Raw genomic sequence first — 15325 nt, 5'->3', positions numbered from 1 at the left:
AGAGAGAGAGGTTGGAGGGATATAGGGATGGAGGGGGAGAGTGAGAGAGATATATCTAGGTAGGGTAGGTGGGATAGAGGGAGGGGGAGCGAAAGAGAAAGAGAGAGAGGTAATATCTACTCTATTAACATGTGCTTTTGAGAGGTGAAATAATGTTTAGGGTTGTTGGATGAATAACCAGCAACAAAATTGACTTTATTGTTTGTACTATTTAATTTTGGACCTTCCACTCTTGCTTGCTTGGGCCTTGCAACACCATATGATTGTCTTTCTCATTTATGAACTATGAAAAAAATGTCGGAGACTAGGACTAGAAGGTGACAAAGAAATAAGAATTAAGGCAAACTAGAAAGGATGGACTAAGACCTACAAGAAGAAAGTACAGAGGGAAGGGGAGAGAGAGAGATGAAAGTAAGGTGGGAGGGATAAAGTGAGATATAGGTAGAGAGAGGGCATGAGGGAGAGACCTAAGAGAGTGAGGGAAAGTAGGTAGGAGGTATAGCGGGATGGAGGGAGGGAGCGGAAGACATATAGATCTAGGTAGGGTGAGAAAGAGAGAGAGGGGGGGAGAGAGAGAGATGGAGAGAGAGAGAGAGGAGCAATAGACTCTATTGTCATGTGCTTCTTAAAGGAGAAACAATATGTAGGGTTCTTGGATGAATTGTGTATAACAAAATTCACTTTATTGTTTGTACTATTTAACTCTGGAACTCCCACTACTGCCTGCTTGGGCCTTGCAACACCATATGATTGTCTTTCTCATTTATGAATTGTAAAACAAATGTTGGTGACCGAGACTACGAGAAGGTGAAAGAAATAAGAATCAAGGCAAACTAGAAAGGATGACCAAGACCTGAAAGAGAGAAGTGCAGAGGAAAGGGTAAAGAGAGACGTACGTAAGGAGGAAGGCATAAAGTGAGAATTAGGTAGAGCAAGAGCACAAGGGAGAGACCTGAGAGAGATGTCTAGATCTAGGTAGGGTTGCAAGGAGAGAGAGAGAGAGAGAGAGAGAGAGGAGTAGACTCTATTGTCATGTCCTTCTAAGAGGAAAACAATGTTAGGGTCAAGAATTGCCTACAATAAAATTCACTTTATTGTTTGTACCGTTTAACTCCACCTCCCAATCCTGCCCACTTGGGCCTTGCAACACCACATGATCGTCTTTCTCATTCATGAACTGTGAAACAAATGGTGGAGACTGAAACTAAGAGAAGGTGAGAAAGAAATAAGAATCAAGGCAACCTAGAAATTAGTACAAAGGAAAGGGGAGAGAGAGAGACGTAGGTAAGGTGGGAGTGATCAAGTGAGGTATACGTAGAGAGAGAGAGAAGGCGAGAGGCATAGAAGGATGGATAGAGTAAGTGAGAGAAATACATCTACGTACGGTGGGACGGAAAGAGAGAGAGGCGGGGAGAGAGAGAAGCAATAGACTCTATTGTCATATGCTTCTGAGAGGAGAAACAATGTGTAGGGTTCTTGTATGAATTACCTACAACAAAACTCACTTTATTGTTTCTACTATGTGGAGACTAGGAGAAGGTCAGAAAGAAAGAAATAAATATCAAGGAAAACTAGAAAAGGTGACCGAGACCTAACAATACACAAGGAAGGGAAAAGTGAGAAACATAGGTCAGGTGGGAGGGATAAAGTGAGATACAGGTAGAGAGAGGGCACGAGAGAAGATAAAGATCTAAGTAGAGGGAAGGCGAGAGAGGTGGAGAGTAAGGGAGAGCAATAGTAGGATAGTAGGAGAGGATGGAGGTTGGGAGTTCAAGATAGAGGTACTAGAAAGAGAGAGAGAGAGAGATGTAGGTAAGGTGGGAGGGAAAAAGTGAGATATAGGTAGAGAGAGGGCACGAGGAGAGATAAAGATCTAAGTAGAGAGGGAAGGGGAGAGAGGTAGAGAGAAAGAGAGAGGGACAATAGGAGAGTAGGAGAGGAGGAAGGTTAGGAGAAAGCGAGATCGAGATAAAGGTACTAGCTAGAGAGGGAGGAAGGGGGAGGGAGAGAGAAGTTACAAAATAGAGGGATGAGGAGAGGTGGGCAGAGATAGGTGTAAGGTGGGAGGGATAGCAAGAGAGGTAAACTTGTATAGAGAGGAAGAGAGTGTCCAAGAGGGAGAGTAGGAAAGGGATAAAGGGAGATATCAAGCATATATCAATATTTAATACATATTATATATTAATATCATAAATTATATCACACTATATATTATTAATATATAATATTATATATTAAAAGAAATATATAATGGATATTAATATTAAATATTATAAATTAATACTATATATTAATATCATTAATTATATTATAGTATATATTATAATCATTATAATATATTATTTATTATATGCTAACAAATTTATTATCAAAATACATAGTTGACATAACAAATTAATTATAACAAAGAAACTTACAAAAAATAAAAAAAACGTATCCACTGAAAACGGATATCCATTTGGAACGGATATTCATTTTATGTATATTTGTTTCAAATGGATATCCATTTTTTTTGACAAAATTTGTAGCCTTGGGATTTCCCTCAAGATTGCTTTGGGATTTGGCTTGAGGGTGTCAAACCTAGAAAGTCAACAACAAAAACATGTTTAGAAGTTTTCCTTGGTTTTGCAATCTTCACCCTTATGGCTGACGACCAGAGTTGTCGGAAACTCCTTTGTCCCTCCCTAGGAACACGTATACCTGTATCTGTTCCCGTTTCTGAAACAAATACGTATCTGATACAGCCCGGATACACGTCAAATATTGTACCCACGCATGCCCAAAAATCCTTGATTTCCAACCATGCGAGATACTAATGTGATTTGATTTTTTTGAAAATTTGACATAAATCTTCCTAAATTTAATTTTAAAAAACTTCATTCATGCATTTTTTTTTTTTAAATTGATATTAACAAAACCTACACCAAATGAGAAAGACAAATGAAATGTTTTTCTATTTCAGTGACCCATTTTTTGGGTTATCTTCCATTGCAACTCTACTATTTTTGCATATTGTAAAATGTCAAATCAACTAATCATTATTTATGTAGCAATTATGTGTCAATGTTGCTTTTGAAGTAATGAAAATCTCCTCAAATAACTTAGAAAATTGTGTTAAATATATGTGTATGTGTTTTTTATGAATGACGTATCCAACTGTATCCATATAAGGGGTCTTAAAAAATAGGCGTATCTGTATCCGATACCGTATCCGTATCCACGCAACTTTGTTGATGACATTTTTTATCCAAATTTGATGGAACAAAAAGAATTTATTGAGGAAATTGTCAGCTTCCCACCAATATAAGATATGTTTTATTTTGAATCTAATAGACAATTATTATTGAAATCTACAAGCATTATGACTAAAGTCATTGACTAGGTTGATTGAGAAAAATCTATATGTAATGTCTCCACTTTGAAATACAATTTAATAAAAAATGATAATAATAAAATTAAAATTAAAATATAAAAGAATACAATTAAATATAATTAAATTTTAATTAAGTTAATGAATGGTCAAAGACATGAAATGAAATGTTGCGACTCCCTCAAACATGAGATATAAAAGGAAGAAGAGAACCTCATTTGAGGGGATAATTTGAGAAATCAGAAGTGCAGATCTGATATAAATAAGAAGTGCAGATCTGAATGTGAAAGGTTGTGTTCCTTTCAAAAGGCAGAAATAATGAAGAGTTGCACTCTTTCAAGGGGTGCTAATGGTGGAAAGGGTGTGTCTCTTGCCAAAGGGGCATACATGATGAAGAGGTATGACCTCTCCCTCACATTGGAGGATATAAAAAGGAGAAAGTCTCATTTGAGGAGGGCATCCAAGGGAGATCAATTTGAAGAATAATTTATTATTCTCAAAGGGCGGCAATGAAGAGTGATGACTCATTTCTTATGAAGAGGTGTGACTTCCCACAAATGAAGATATAAGGAAGAGATTAATTCAATTGAGAAGAGGGAATTGGAGGAACCATCCATAAGATCAAAGAAGACGAGAAAGTCAATGGATCAATATCTAATATCAGAATTAATAAGGGTGAAAATTAGCAGACTTTGATATTTACAAGGGCAACATTCAAGGCAATTCCAAAAGGGGACATTACACTAACTTTCAAACGGTTTCACAATTTTTGAATCCAAAAAATGCAGCACATTCTATGCTTCCCATACTATAGGATTAAAAAACAAAATGAATTTCATAAAGTTTTCATCAAGTTATGGTGAACAGACATACAAGTTTTAATATTTTTAAAAAGTTCTAATAAAAAATTAATAACTAGTTATTTACTTGCAAAATACAAAAAAAAATGCAGCATATCCAAGCATGTGCAATCTACTTATAATGAAAGTTACAAAGAAAAAAAAAAAAATTGTTTGTAGTTAGGTTGGTCAGACATACACCTTTTCAATTTATTCCTAAAATTTTAGTATTACTATGTTGAAATTTCAAATTTTCACCAAATTCAAATTTTCACCAAATAGATTTACCTTTTTCCAAAAAAATAACTAGAAGTTTAGAAACTACATTCAATTTGTTACAAATTCCATTCTTACATAATTTTCAAATTATGTTGATAACCTATTCAAACTTTTATGTCAAGTTGCCTAACTCAATTTTTTTGAGTTTTCATTGCCACTTAAGGGCCTATTTTGGACCCCCATGATCCTACAATGACCCATCTCCTTTCTTCTTCTTGAACTTGGAGGAAGATTCTTTTAAGTTTAAAGTAGGAGAGAACTTATGATTATTCTACTTTGGTTTGGAGGGTGACTCACTACCTAAAGGATACTTTGCCTTAGGCTTCTTATTCCTTCCTCTACCCTTGGAAGATTGAGCCATTAGTACTTGGCTCTTAAAACTAGGAAGTGCATCCATCTAAATCATCTTGGCCCGTTCCCTATTAAGACACACAAAACAACTCAAAGGTAGGCAACTTATGATATTTCCCCAAGGCATCCATAGTAAAAGAGAAAGCGCATGAAAACACTTAGTAAGAACCTCTTAACTTTGACAAAATCAAGAAGATACATTCATCATCAATTTTATCACACCTACATCCCTTCAATTGTGACAAAAGCAATCTGAACTGGCAAAGAAATCTCGAATAGTAGGAAAATTATCTAGAAACAGTAATGTCAAATCTGTCCCTAATTGCAAAATTCGATAATCATTGACTATACCATACAATCTATCAAGTTTGTCCCAAACATGTTTACATGTTGTGCACTCCGCAATATAAAACAAATTATCGGATATATCCAATCATATGAGGCCCACGGCTTCATCAAGTTTGTTTCTATGAGCAATTTTTTTCAAATTCCTATGTATAATTAGGTTGTTTATCATTCCAAATTTTCCAGACACTTTTAGATTGCAGTAGTTATCTCATTTTTAGCTTCCATGTGTGATAATTGTATGGAGCGAGAAGCTTAATAGTCCTTAGATCCACCATGATTAACAAAAGAACACCAAGAGAACAAAGACCAAATGGCACTTAAATTGTGCCTCACAACAACCTCCCCCCTCCCCTGCCCACCCCCCCCCCACCCCACACCAGAATGCATTAAATTTGTATTTGCAACCCCCTAGGAAATTACCATGAACAATTTTTGCATATTGTACAAGTGAAAGGCTCAAATCAACTATTTATTACAAAGTAATTTTTACAATTTTCAAAAAAAAATGGCTTGTCAAATCAAAAAACAAAGGTTCCAAATAGATTACTTGCATTATTTTAAACAATTTCAAAAAAAATTGTCAAATTTCAATTTCATATGCAAAACTTACACCAAAAATAATTTTATCAAATTTCGACTTCATATGCAAAAGTTAAGCTAGTCGCAAGAAATCAAAATGTAAGATGTACATTCGAGCTATTAGATTTAGCAAAATTGGCAAAATCAACAAAAATCACCTGCACCAAAACAAAGTTCATCGAACCAATTTTCCGACCACTTGTTTGCCAAAATCCAACACTGAAAGATACCAACCACTGTTTTTGACAGCTGAATTGTTTGTTTGATTCAATTCTTTGACCAGAGTATGATTGTTTTGGGGTTTTTGAAGGAATTTTGTGTTTTATGCGATTTTGAGGGTTTTGAATGAGAATAAATAAAGCAATTTTGGAAATCAATACAGGAACAACTTACAACTACTGAAATTAATCTTCAGAATGTCTAATTTATTAACAGCTACTTAGCAAATCAAATTGAATCACAATCTTGGACATTCAAAGCCAGAGATGGCATACCAGGCAACTAAGGCTTATCCAATAAGGCTTATCCAAATGGGCCTCTTTATTATCAGAAATTGAATGAATGCAGATAGATGAACCTCCACTATGCTTTAACAACTCCAATCAGCTTTATTTTGCAAAAATGAGTAACTACAATAAATCTGAAGAAGAAAGTGCAAGGTAAATGCAACATTGTATATGATGCCATGCGCAATTCATCTGAACTAGGGCTCCTTTCCCCATCTAAACATTCATTTTTCTCTCCCACGTGTGCGATCTACTGAGATGATGATTTGTATGCTACTATTATACCCTGACAATGAAATCCGAGCCAGATAGAGGGCTCAAAACCCTAGCATTTATTTTATTCGACTCCTAGACAAGCAAGGAGCCTGAAAAAGTACGATCTGCATTAAAGAGGACTGCACTTGCTGGGAATTCACTGTAAACTGCTCAGATCAGAAAATTCAATCACCAATTAGCTTATATAGTCCAAAAAACTCCTGAATTTGGCCCTCACGGCTTGATTGGAGTTTGCCTGTAGTTGCTACGTGGCTGCCAATGATTGGGTGGACGTCCAATCTTGCTGAGAATAGGGAGTTTCATCCCTATCTGCCAATACTTAGAGATTCGCTGCTGCTGCAGATAGAAGAACAACAAATTTTGAACCAAAGAATGCCAAAAACAATCCCAACACATTGCTATATTCTCATCAAGCTCTCACGCCAACCCTAAACCTCAAGATTCCAAGATGCTTGTGGAATCTTCTCCTTCATAAAGTGGCGCCAACTTGAGGGGGGTCTTCATCATGAGATTTATAACCACCTTTTAAGTTACTTTTACCTAGGAAGATGTGCCAAGGGGTGAATTAAAGAGTTCTATTAAATCATCCTTTAAGTTGTCTTTTTATATTTTTAGAAAAAGTGAGTTTTATAACTTTATATTATAAAGTTATATTAATAGTAAATTGCTTGCAATTTGACCACCCTCCTCACAATCTGTTGTTGGTGCAAAGTCTCGCAAGTGGTCCCCAACAGGCTCTGCAACATCTTAGATGCTTAGCACTGTGAGTGCAGTGCTTTTATATATTTTGTTTTTTTTAATTCTACAAATTGTACCAACTTGCGCAATGGGTGTATGCCCTTCCTGCTAGAAAATTTTGCCTCACAAAAACATAAGAGCAAATATACACAAATTTATAGTCAAAATTCATTTGCTTGACCTCTTAGACGTAACAACATGGTCTTTTTGGACAGAAAATGCTCCAATAAAAAGTTGTCGACCAAATTTGAGTTTTAAACCCTTCTTTGCTACTATGTAATATGGTGGCCAAATTGAGTAAAACAAAATCCAAATCTGACTTTCTCAAGCCTCCTAGATGAAAGGGAAGAGCCAAAAAAGATGCTACTATAGCCAAAATAGCTACAATCACCAGATTTTACCAAGAAACACGCATTCAACATAAGATCAACAAATCTTCATAATCCATTCTGACTCTCCACATTGTATTAGAACACAGGAGAAGAGTATGCCAGAATTTACAAGATCGTATATTAAAAATCTCAAATTACACTAGAAAAAATCGATGGTAGAAACTCTCTAGATTAGGAAGGAGCTTGCCAAATTCAAAGCTTAATACCATATTGAAGTGAGCAACCAAAATTTTCCATCTACAACACAATATAACCTTCCACACAGACAAGAGAAGCAACAATAGAAGATGTTATTCTACCAATCAAGAATACAATGTACACAACATGCTAAAACATGCAAGAGAAGCCTTACTTATAAAGGCAAAGTGAGACCTAGGAAGGCATAGGATTAGGACAAGTGTCATAATCATATCCAATGACACAAAAAGAGATAAGTATCCTAGGCATACTCTAGAAGCTACCTAACTAAGCTTACCTGCTAGGTGTGAATAGATCCTTGAAGAGAATCGATTAGGGAATAACCCTTTTTACACCAATAAAATGAAGTCTGATAACAGAATTAGTCATAACATCTTACATTATCAACCTATTTGAATAATCAAGATCCTTATAAATGTAAAATAGAAAATGAAATTTATTGATGATTGTAACCTTGCAAAAGTTGTACCTATAAAATGATCGAATGGGCCGAGTTCACATAGTTAAAGAAAATGGGATTTTAAATTAGTGGGCCAAGTTCAAAATCTACAAACAAGATTAGGGATGAAATTGGTTAGATACCATATACAACATATACAATATGGTGTACCCCAACGGGCAAAGTCAGGGGCAAGACCCAAGTGAATTCAACAGAAAAGACACCTCTTGGTCATGGAAACTAGGCCAAAGGTTACTCAAAAAGAGGAATTTATCTAAACAAAAAGCACTATACCTCCAAAATCTGAAAAATAGGGTCACGAATTATTGTACTGGCAGTCATTCTTCACAGCAAATTCCCAGGAATATTACACTGTCAAGCATATATATAGTTTTCCATAGCATGATGAGAAAATCCATCCCAAAGTTTTGATAATATAAATGTTGCTGACAGCTAAACCATAAATAGTAGCATCCATGACACCATTTCATCTAAAATATCCATACAATCTTGTAATATAAAATCAATCATGATTTCTCTAACTTTAAACAAAAGAAAAAAAAGTTGCTTAGCCAATCATGGTATTAACCATATAAATTAAAATCATCTAACAATTCCGAAATGTCCTTCATCTCTGCATGGAATCAATCTTCTATTAAACAAAGCATACTCATTTGTAATAATGCTTTGTTGATTTTTCCCAGTGCTGTTTCATTCTCAAGCCCTTCTGTTTTCATCTTATGTTCACAGCCTGAGGCTAACCCTGTACTGAACTTTAATGTTAATAGAGAAAGACCTTTCCCAATTTGAAAAGCCAAAGCATTATCATCAAGGACCAGAAATTTATACAAATAGGATATAGAGAACAATTCAATTAAAACATCTCAACGAAAAGCATCTGCCCATGAGATTAATAAAATATCGAGTGGTAAACAGTTTGGAAAAGGATTTAGGACAATATCAAAATAAGGCATACAAACTTGGTTTTAAAGGAAACAAAAGCAATAGAACTGGATGCAGACAGAGTGGATTGAGCATTAGCATCTAGAAACTATGTTCAATTGCAACTATCCCTTATCTCATGCATTTAATAAGAGATTGAGAAGCAAACCTGTTATTCTCTAAACCACTAAGAGAAATCTTTTCTTCAACTTGTAGATTTTTAATGAAACTGTTAACGATATATCCTTCATGTTCCATGGCAGCCACTAGTTGTTGGGCCTTCCCAGCATTATTAACTATTAGCACAACCCTGACTAACACAGTACCTTTCTTTTCATTTATTTGTCGCAAAATCCTCGAAACCTATATTAATGCCAATCACAAACAGAAAGTTATTAGAATAAATCAATAAATAAACCAATAAAATATGTTAAAAAAAAAACAACGTAGAAATAAGTTAATAACTCATAACAAGATATTGCAGGAGAAGCCAATGTTGTCAAATGCAAAGAAAGATGTTGTGGTAACATTGACAAGTGACAGCATAGGTCTACAGAAGATTATAATAGCAAAAAGAATGTAGCACCTAAAGAATCCCCCAAAAAAAAATTCGCTTGGTAAATGGAGCTCAATTTGTTAATACATGTCCCCCATCTTTTTTAAAAACATGAAGATAAAAATAAAAATCTGTCCAAATAGGCCAAAGCCCCATTGTTTTGCCCCCGTGGGGTGTGTGCATTTTGTGCATAACAGTACAGAGATATAGGAAATATAGCAATACACAATGATGCAAGTAAGAAGAAATCATATGTCTATATTCATTGATTCCAAAATGCAAGTACATTTAAAACATAGTTTCCTGAAGCAATATCCACATCCTGAAATAGAGACCCAAGTACATATATATAGGTGGCACTACAGGTTGCCTGGTGCCAACTGTCAGCAACCGTCAGGTAACCACCGACCCTTAACAAACTTAACATTCTAATTACGATATGACATAATCACCCGACAACATCATCCCCCCCCAAAAAAGGAGGTCGTCTCCTAACAACTTACAAACAAAATGGCGAATGACACCAAGACAAAACAAGAAAAATCAAAGCCGAGGGGGTACAGAGGGCATCCCTGATGAAGAAGGGGTCGACGATGCTGCTGCTGCCAACTGCTACCTCAACTAGTGGACTTGTTGTGTCCTATGCCTCGGATCTCGCTCAGCCACCAACTGCCTCTCCCTGGATTTCTTCACCATAAAAACCGCTTCCATGAGCTCCTTCTGCTTTCCGTCCAGCTCCTCTAGGGTAGATGTGAGACGGGTCTCAAGGGTTGTCCACTCTGCTACCACCTATGCTCGCCCCACCATCTCCTAGGCCAAGTCTGCCTTGGCACGAGCAAACTCCTCCTCCAAACTGGTCGCTCGAGCCTTCTGTTGTGCCAACTCCATCTCCATCGTGAGTGACTAGCTCCTCTCAAGCTGTGATGGTCGCCACCCGCTCCGTCTCTGCTGCAAATGCACTATGCTGGGTACGCCTGAGTTGGTAGTACCTGTCCCGGAATGCTTTCTCTACCCTCTGTAGCAACAAGTGTACTCCACTAGCCCCAGTTGTCTACTCGCACCTCCATTCCTCCAGTATCTCCGGAGTCTCCACAACAGACCAACCCTTGGCCTCAAAACATCTCCCAAACTCCTCAGCACACCCTCCTGTGGCAAAGGCGAGGAGACCCTCAACTGTCAACTGCCCGAGAGCCTGCTCCTGAATAGAGGCTGCCAATCTCCGTGCACTGGCCTCTACCTCCGCTGCCATTCTTTGCGTACTGGCTCCCATCTCCGCCAGAAACATCTCCATGATCCCTGGTTGGCTCTCTGTAGTGGCCATTATCCGCGGTTGCATCTCTCTCGTCTCCTCCCCAAACCCAACGGTATCTAGCAGGAAGTCCATCGCCAACTCCTATCGCCCCTCCTCCTGATGAGAACTACCCTTATCTAGGTGCACAATCTCGAGAAAAGGACGTGGTTGGGGTGAGCCAGGCAGGGGTCCCACTGGTGACATAGGAGGCATCTCATAGCGACCCAGCCACTCATCCATGGTGGCATCATCATCTGTCTAGTACAATCACCGTACCCTTCGTTGTCATCCCTCTGTGTGTACAAGCTCCCTCAATGCAGCAGACTCAGTGCAAGAAGGTTCGTTGTAAACTGATGATATCGTTGGAGCTCCCTCTGCCACATTTTGTGCCTGAACCACTGGTATGTCTCCTGTCGAAACTGTTGTGGCAACACTAGAGGGTGTCAGCAATGGAGGTCGGGGTCTCAACTACCCAAATCCTAGGATGGGCACGGCTGGTATTGCTCCCATCATCACCCCCAAAGCCAAGAGTGGTGTCAATCCTCCATCCGAAGTCAATACCGATGGCGCAAACACCAGTCGGCCCACTCCCGCAGGTCTCACTCCACCCGTCAGCAATCCAAGGATACCTCTCGTCATGTGCCCAAAAGACACCGCGCAGACACTAGTCTCCAACCTCTCCTCTGTACTAGGGGTTCTCTCGACTTTTTTTTGACTAGCAAGGCGAAATACCTCGTTTTTCTAGCTGCTCCTAGAAGAAGTATCATCGGAATCTTCCTCTTCCTCTACACTACTATCATCTTCTTCTTCAGCCTCTTCCTCTACATCGCCTTCAACTGTCTCTGTCTCCTGCTCATTTTCTGACACTACTACTTGCGATGCTCTCCTTCGCTTCTTGTTGGAATGGGCTTCCCCACTACCCGTGAAGGTATCCAGGTGGGTCCAATAAAATATGGCTGGCTACGAAGATTCCAACATCTCCCGAGGTTTCTAGACATGCCTCTCCGAAGAAACTTGTGTGCATACAGCATCAAGGAATAACCCAATGGCATGGTACGGCATGCAAAAAGCTTTATTTCGTAAGGTCAGAAATTCATGAATTCTATCTGATAAGACTGCAGCCCAATTGTACACCGTCCCATTCCTCAATACATTCATGAGTGCAACCATGGTTACTGTCGTGTCTGATGCCCTGTTGGCTCCAGTAAGTTTGCTTTTCATGACATCTAGCAAGCACTACCACTCTCCTGGGACTATTTATGATTTTTTCAATCCTTTGCCCTTAGGTGCCTTAATCGTTGCCCATTCCTACTCTGAGAGATCACTTCGACATATCAACTGGAGCAGTTGCTCCCTCCTCTCTGGCGACATCTTGGTAGCGTTCTTGTCTACTTTCTTCCCCTCATCTGGTATGCCAAAGACCCTAGCAAAATCCTCGGGTGCAAATGATACTGTCACATTGCTCTGCTGATAAAAGAATGTTGATACCCTTGTTGCACTGTCGTATGTGGCCACCATTACTCGCATATATGGCTCAAAATCCTTGATCACAAAGATGGGCATTTGAATTGCCCAGTGCACCTGTGCTTTCCTGAGAGACCGCTTAATCAAATTATTATCTGAGATCTCCAACCACAAGGTTCTGCATACACTTCCACTTAATCCTTCAAATGTAATGGTGTCAAATGTAATTTTTACCAACATTGTCTTCTTTTTGCCCTTTGTTGTGTTTGTTGGCCCTGCAACTTTTACTCCAGATTGCAATACTCTCTTTCCCTTGTCCATGCCTGCAATGCTTGCTTCCGCCATCTTTCCTGACTTAGACGGTTGCTCCGTGGAACGCTCTAACTATTGCAACCATTTTCACCAGTCCAGCTTCCCCAATCTTGGTTTTCCTAACTCCATCAATTGATTCTTTGAATTGCTAGCAACACTTATGAATTCCAAATATTGTTATTGATACGACTTTTCCTGCTCACAGTGACTTTGACTTGTACGATGTTGGACGGAATTCTTGTCTTCTCCTGTATGGTGTTCTTCTAGCGATTACTCCTCAGCATTCCGCTTGTACGGATTTCAATGTACTGACCCTTCACTCAACAACTCCGGTAGATGTACGGACTTCCCCCTCCAAGTCGTGTTGTCATACGCATCATCTCGTTTGCTGCCGATGTACGGATGTATGCTCCTGTCAACCTCCTTTGTTATGCTGTACGGAAATATTGCTCCTTCGTACGGATTTCGTCCTTAAAGTGTACTGCCCCTGCAAATTGAATCGTGCGGATTTGATGTCTCTGTACGGCCCCTTTGTCCACTCCTTTGGTCATACGATGCTTTTTCTTCTCCTACGGTCATACGGTCCTCTTCTCCACCGGCTCCAAAATTATGATTATTATTATATATATATATATATATATAATAATATAAAACTAAAAGATAAAATAATTACCTTTTCAAATTGTTCGACTAGGCCCCGCCTCCGGACGAACTGGGTCATTTCGCTGCTGCCTGCGGTGATACATTTTTAATTTCGACCCGTTCACCGTCTCCTTTATTGGTTGGTTGTCCAATGTGGACAACTTAATGGCTCCATTCTCAGCTACTTCGCAAATTTTATATGGGCCCAGCCATCTGACTCTGAATTTTCTAGGTTTGATCTCATTCCGCCCATTGTACTTCAGCACCCATTGTCCCAAAATGAATTCCATACATCGGATGTGCTTATGGTGCCTAAAATTTTCGTTGTTGTTGGGCGACTTCGGTGGCCCATTGGGCCATCATCCTTCGTTCATCCAACTTGCCCAACGCGTACAATCGTTCCCGCAGGCTTTCCATGTCTCCTAGTCGGTTCTCAATTGCAATCCTTAGACTCGAGACCATAAACTTTGTCGTTTCCTTAGGCTTTCCATGTCGTACATTAACTGGAAGGGTGTCTGACCCGTCGTCACTTTGTAGGTGGTCCGGTATGCCCACAGTACCAATGGCAACTTCTCTTCCCAATCTTCCCGTTCAACTCCACAAGACTTATAGATCACAAAAACCAGTATTTTATTAGTGGCTTCGGCCTGCTCGTTGGCCCTTGGGTAGTACGGCCTTGAGAAGGAATGAAAGATTTTGAATTCCGTCGTGAGCAGTTTGACAACATGGTTCACAAAATGCCCACCTTGATCACTAGTCAATTGGATCGGAATGTCATCCCTTGTGATGATCTGTTCGTAAATAAACTTGGCCATACTCGAAGCTGAATTATCCGGCAGTGCTCGTGCCTTAGCCCACTTGCTGAGGTACTCTGTTGCCACCACAATGTAACGACACCTCCGTGTTTTGCTAGCCTCCAAGGGTCCAATAAAATCCAGGCCCCAACGTTCAAACAACTCCTAGGCATGGGATGGGTTGAGGGGCATGAAGTCCCTCTTCAATGGTTTTCCTACCCTTTGGCAAGTGTCATAGCCCACTACCCATTCGCGTGCATCATTGTAAAGGGTCAACCACCATAGACCTGCCAGCAATACTTTACGTGCGGTGGTGTCTGGACCCATGTGGCCTCCTGCGGGCCCTTCGTGTGCTTCCCGTAGCACTCCTGGAATCTCTTCTTCTGTCACACCTTTTGAGGACTTGGTCGAGTCCCATTTTGTACAGCATCCCATTAATTAGCTGGAATGTCCTGCTCCTCAGGACCAATTTCCGTCTCTCTCCAGGTAACATATCGACTGGAAACTGAGAAGTGGACAAGTACTCCCCGATGTGTGCATACCACGAAGGTAGTGCGGCAATTTGGAATAGATGTGCATTGAGAAAGTCATCATTGACTCCCTCTAGTGACTCTCCCAACTTGATTCAGGACAATTGATCCGCGATCACATGGCTCCTACCTGGCTGTACAAGTATTGTGAATGTGAACTCTTGAAGGAGTCTTAGCCACCAGCTTATTCTGCCTTGAATAATGGGTTTATTCATTAGTTACATCAACGCCTACTGATCCACATAAAAAGTGAATGGTGTTGCCAACAAGTAGTGTCGAAATTTTTGTATGGCATAGACCATTCTGAGGGCTTCCCTCTCGGTGGTACTAGTTCGAGGCATCCACATGTACGTGGAATTCTCGGTCCCAATTTGGATAGGCCAGAATGGGTGCGGACACCAGTCTCCTCTTGAGTTCATCAAATGCTTCCCCCTGTGTCGATCGCCACACGTACGGTTCGCCCTTCCGTGTCAGCTTGT

The 15325-nt window shown here is 39.5% G+C and overlaps 1 protein-coding gene across 1 annotated transcript in view; it reads right to left on the bottom strand.

The window, feature by feature from the left end:
* The window catches only part of LOC131076330 (ATP-dependent RNA helicase DBP3), a 120553-nt gene that overhangs the window by 40339 nt on the left and 64889 nt on the right, over window positions 1-15325 (bottom strand). The window contains exon 6 of the mRNA XM_058013469.2: window positions 9427-9620. Within this exon, the coding sequence (XP_057869452.1) occupies window positions 9427-9620 (194 nt within the window). The remainder of the gene's footprint in view (window positions 1-9426; window positions 9621-15325) is intronic.

This window comes from Cryptomeria japonica, chromosome 11 (assembly GCF_030272615.1).
Source record: "Cryptomeria japonica chromosome 11, Sugi_1.0, whole genome shotgun sequence".
NCBI lineage: Eukaryota > Viridiplantae > Streptophyta > Pinopsida > Cupressales > Cupressaceae > Cryptomeria > Cryptomeria japonica.
The sequence above is the reverse complement of the archived record's forward strand: the minus strand, read 5'-3'. Positions and strand labels throughout refer to the sequence as shown.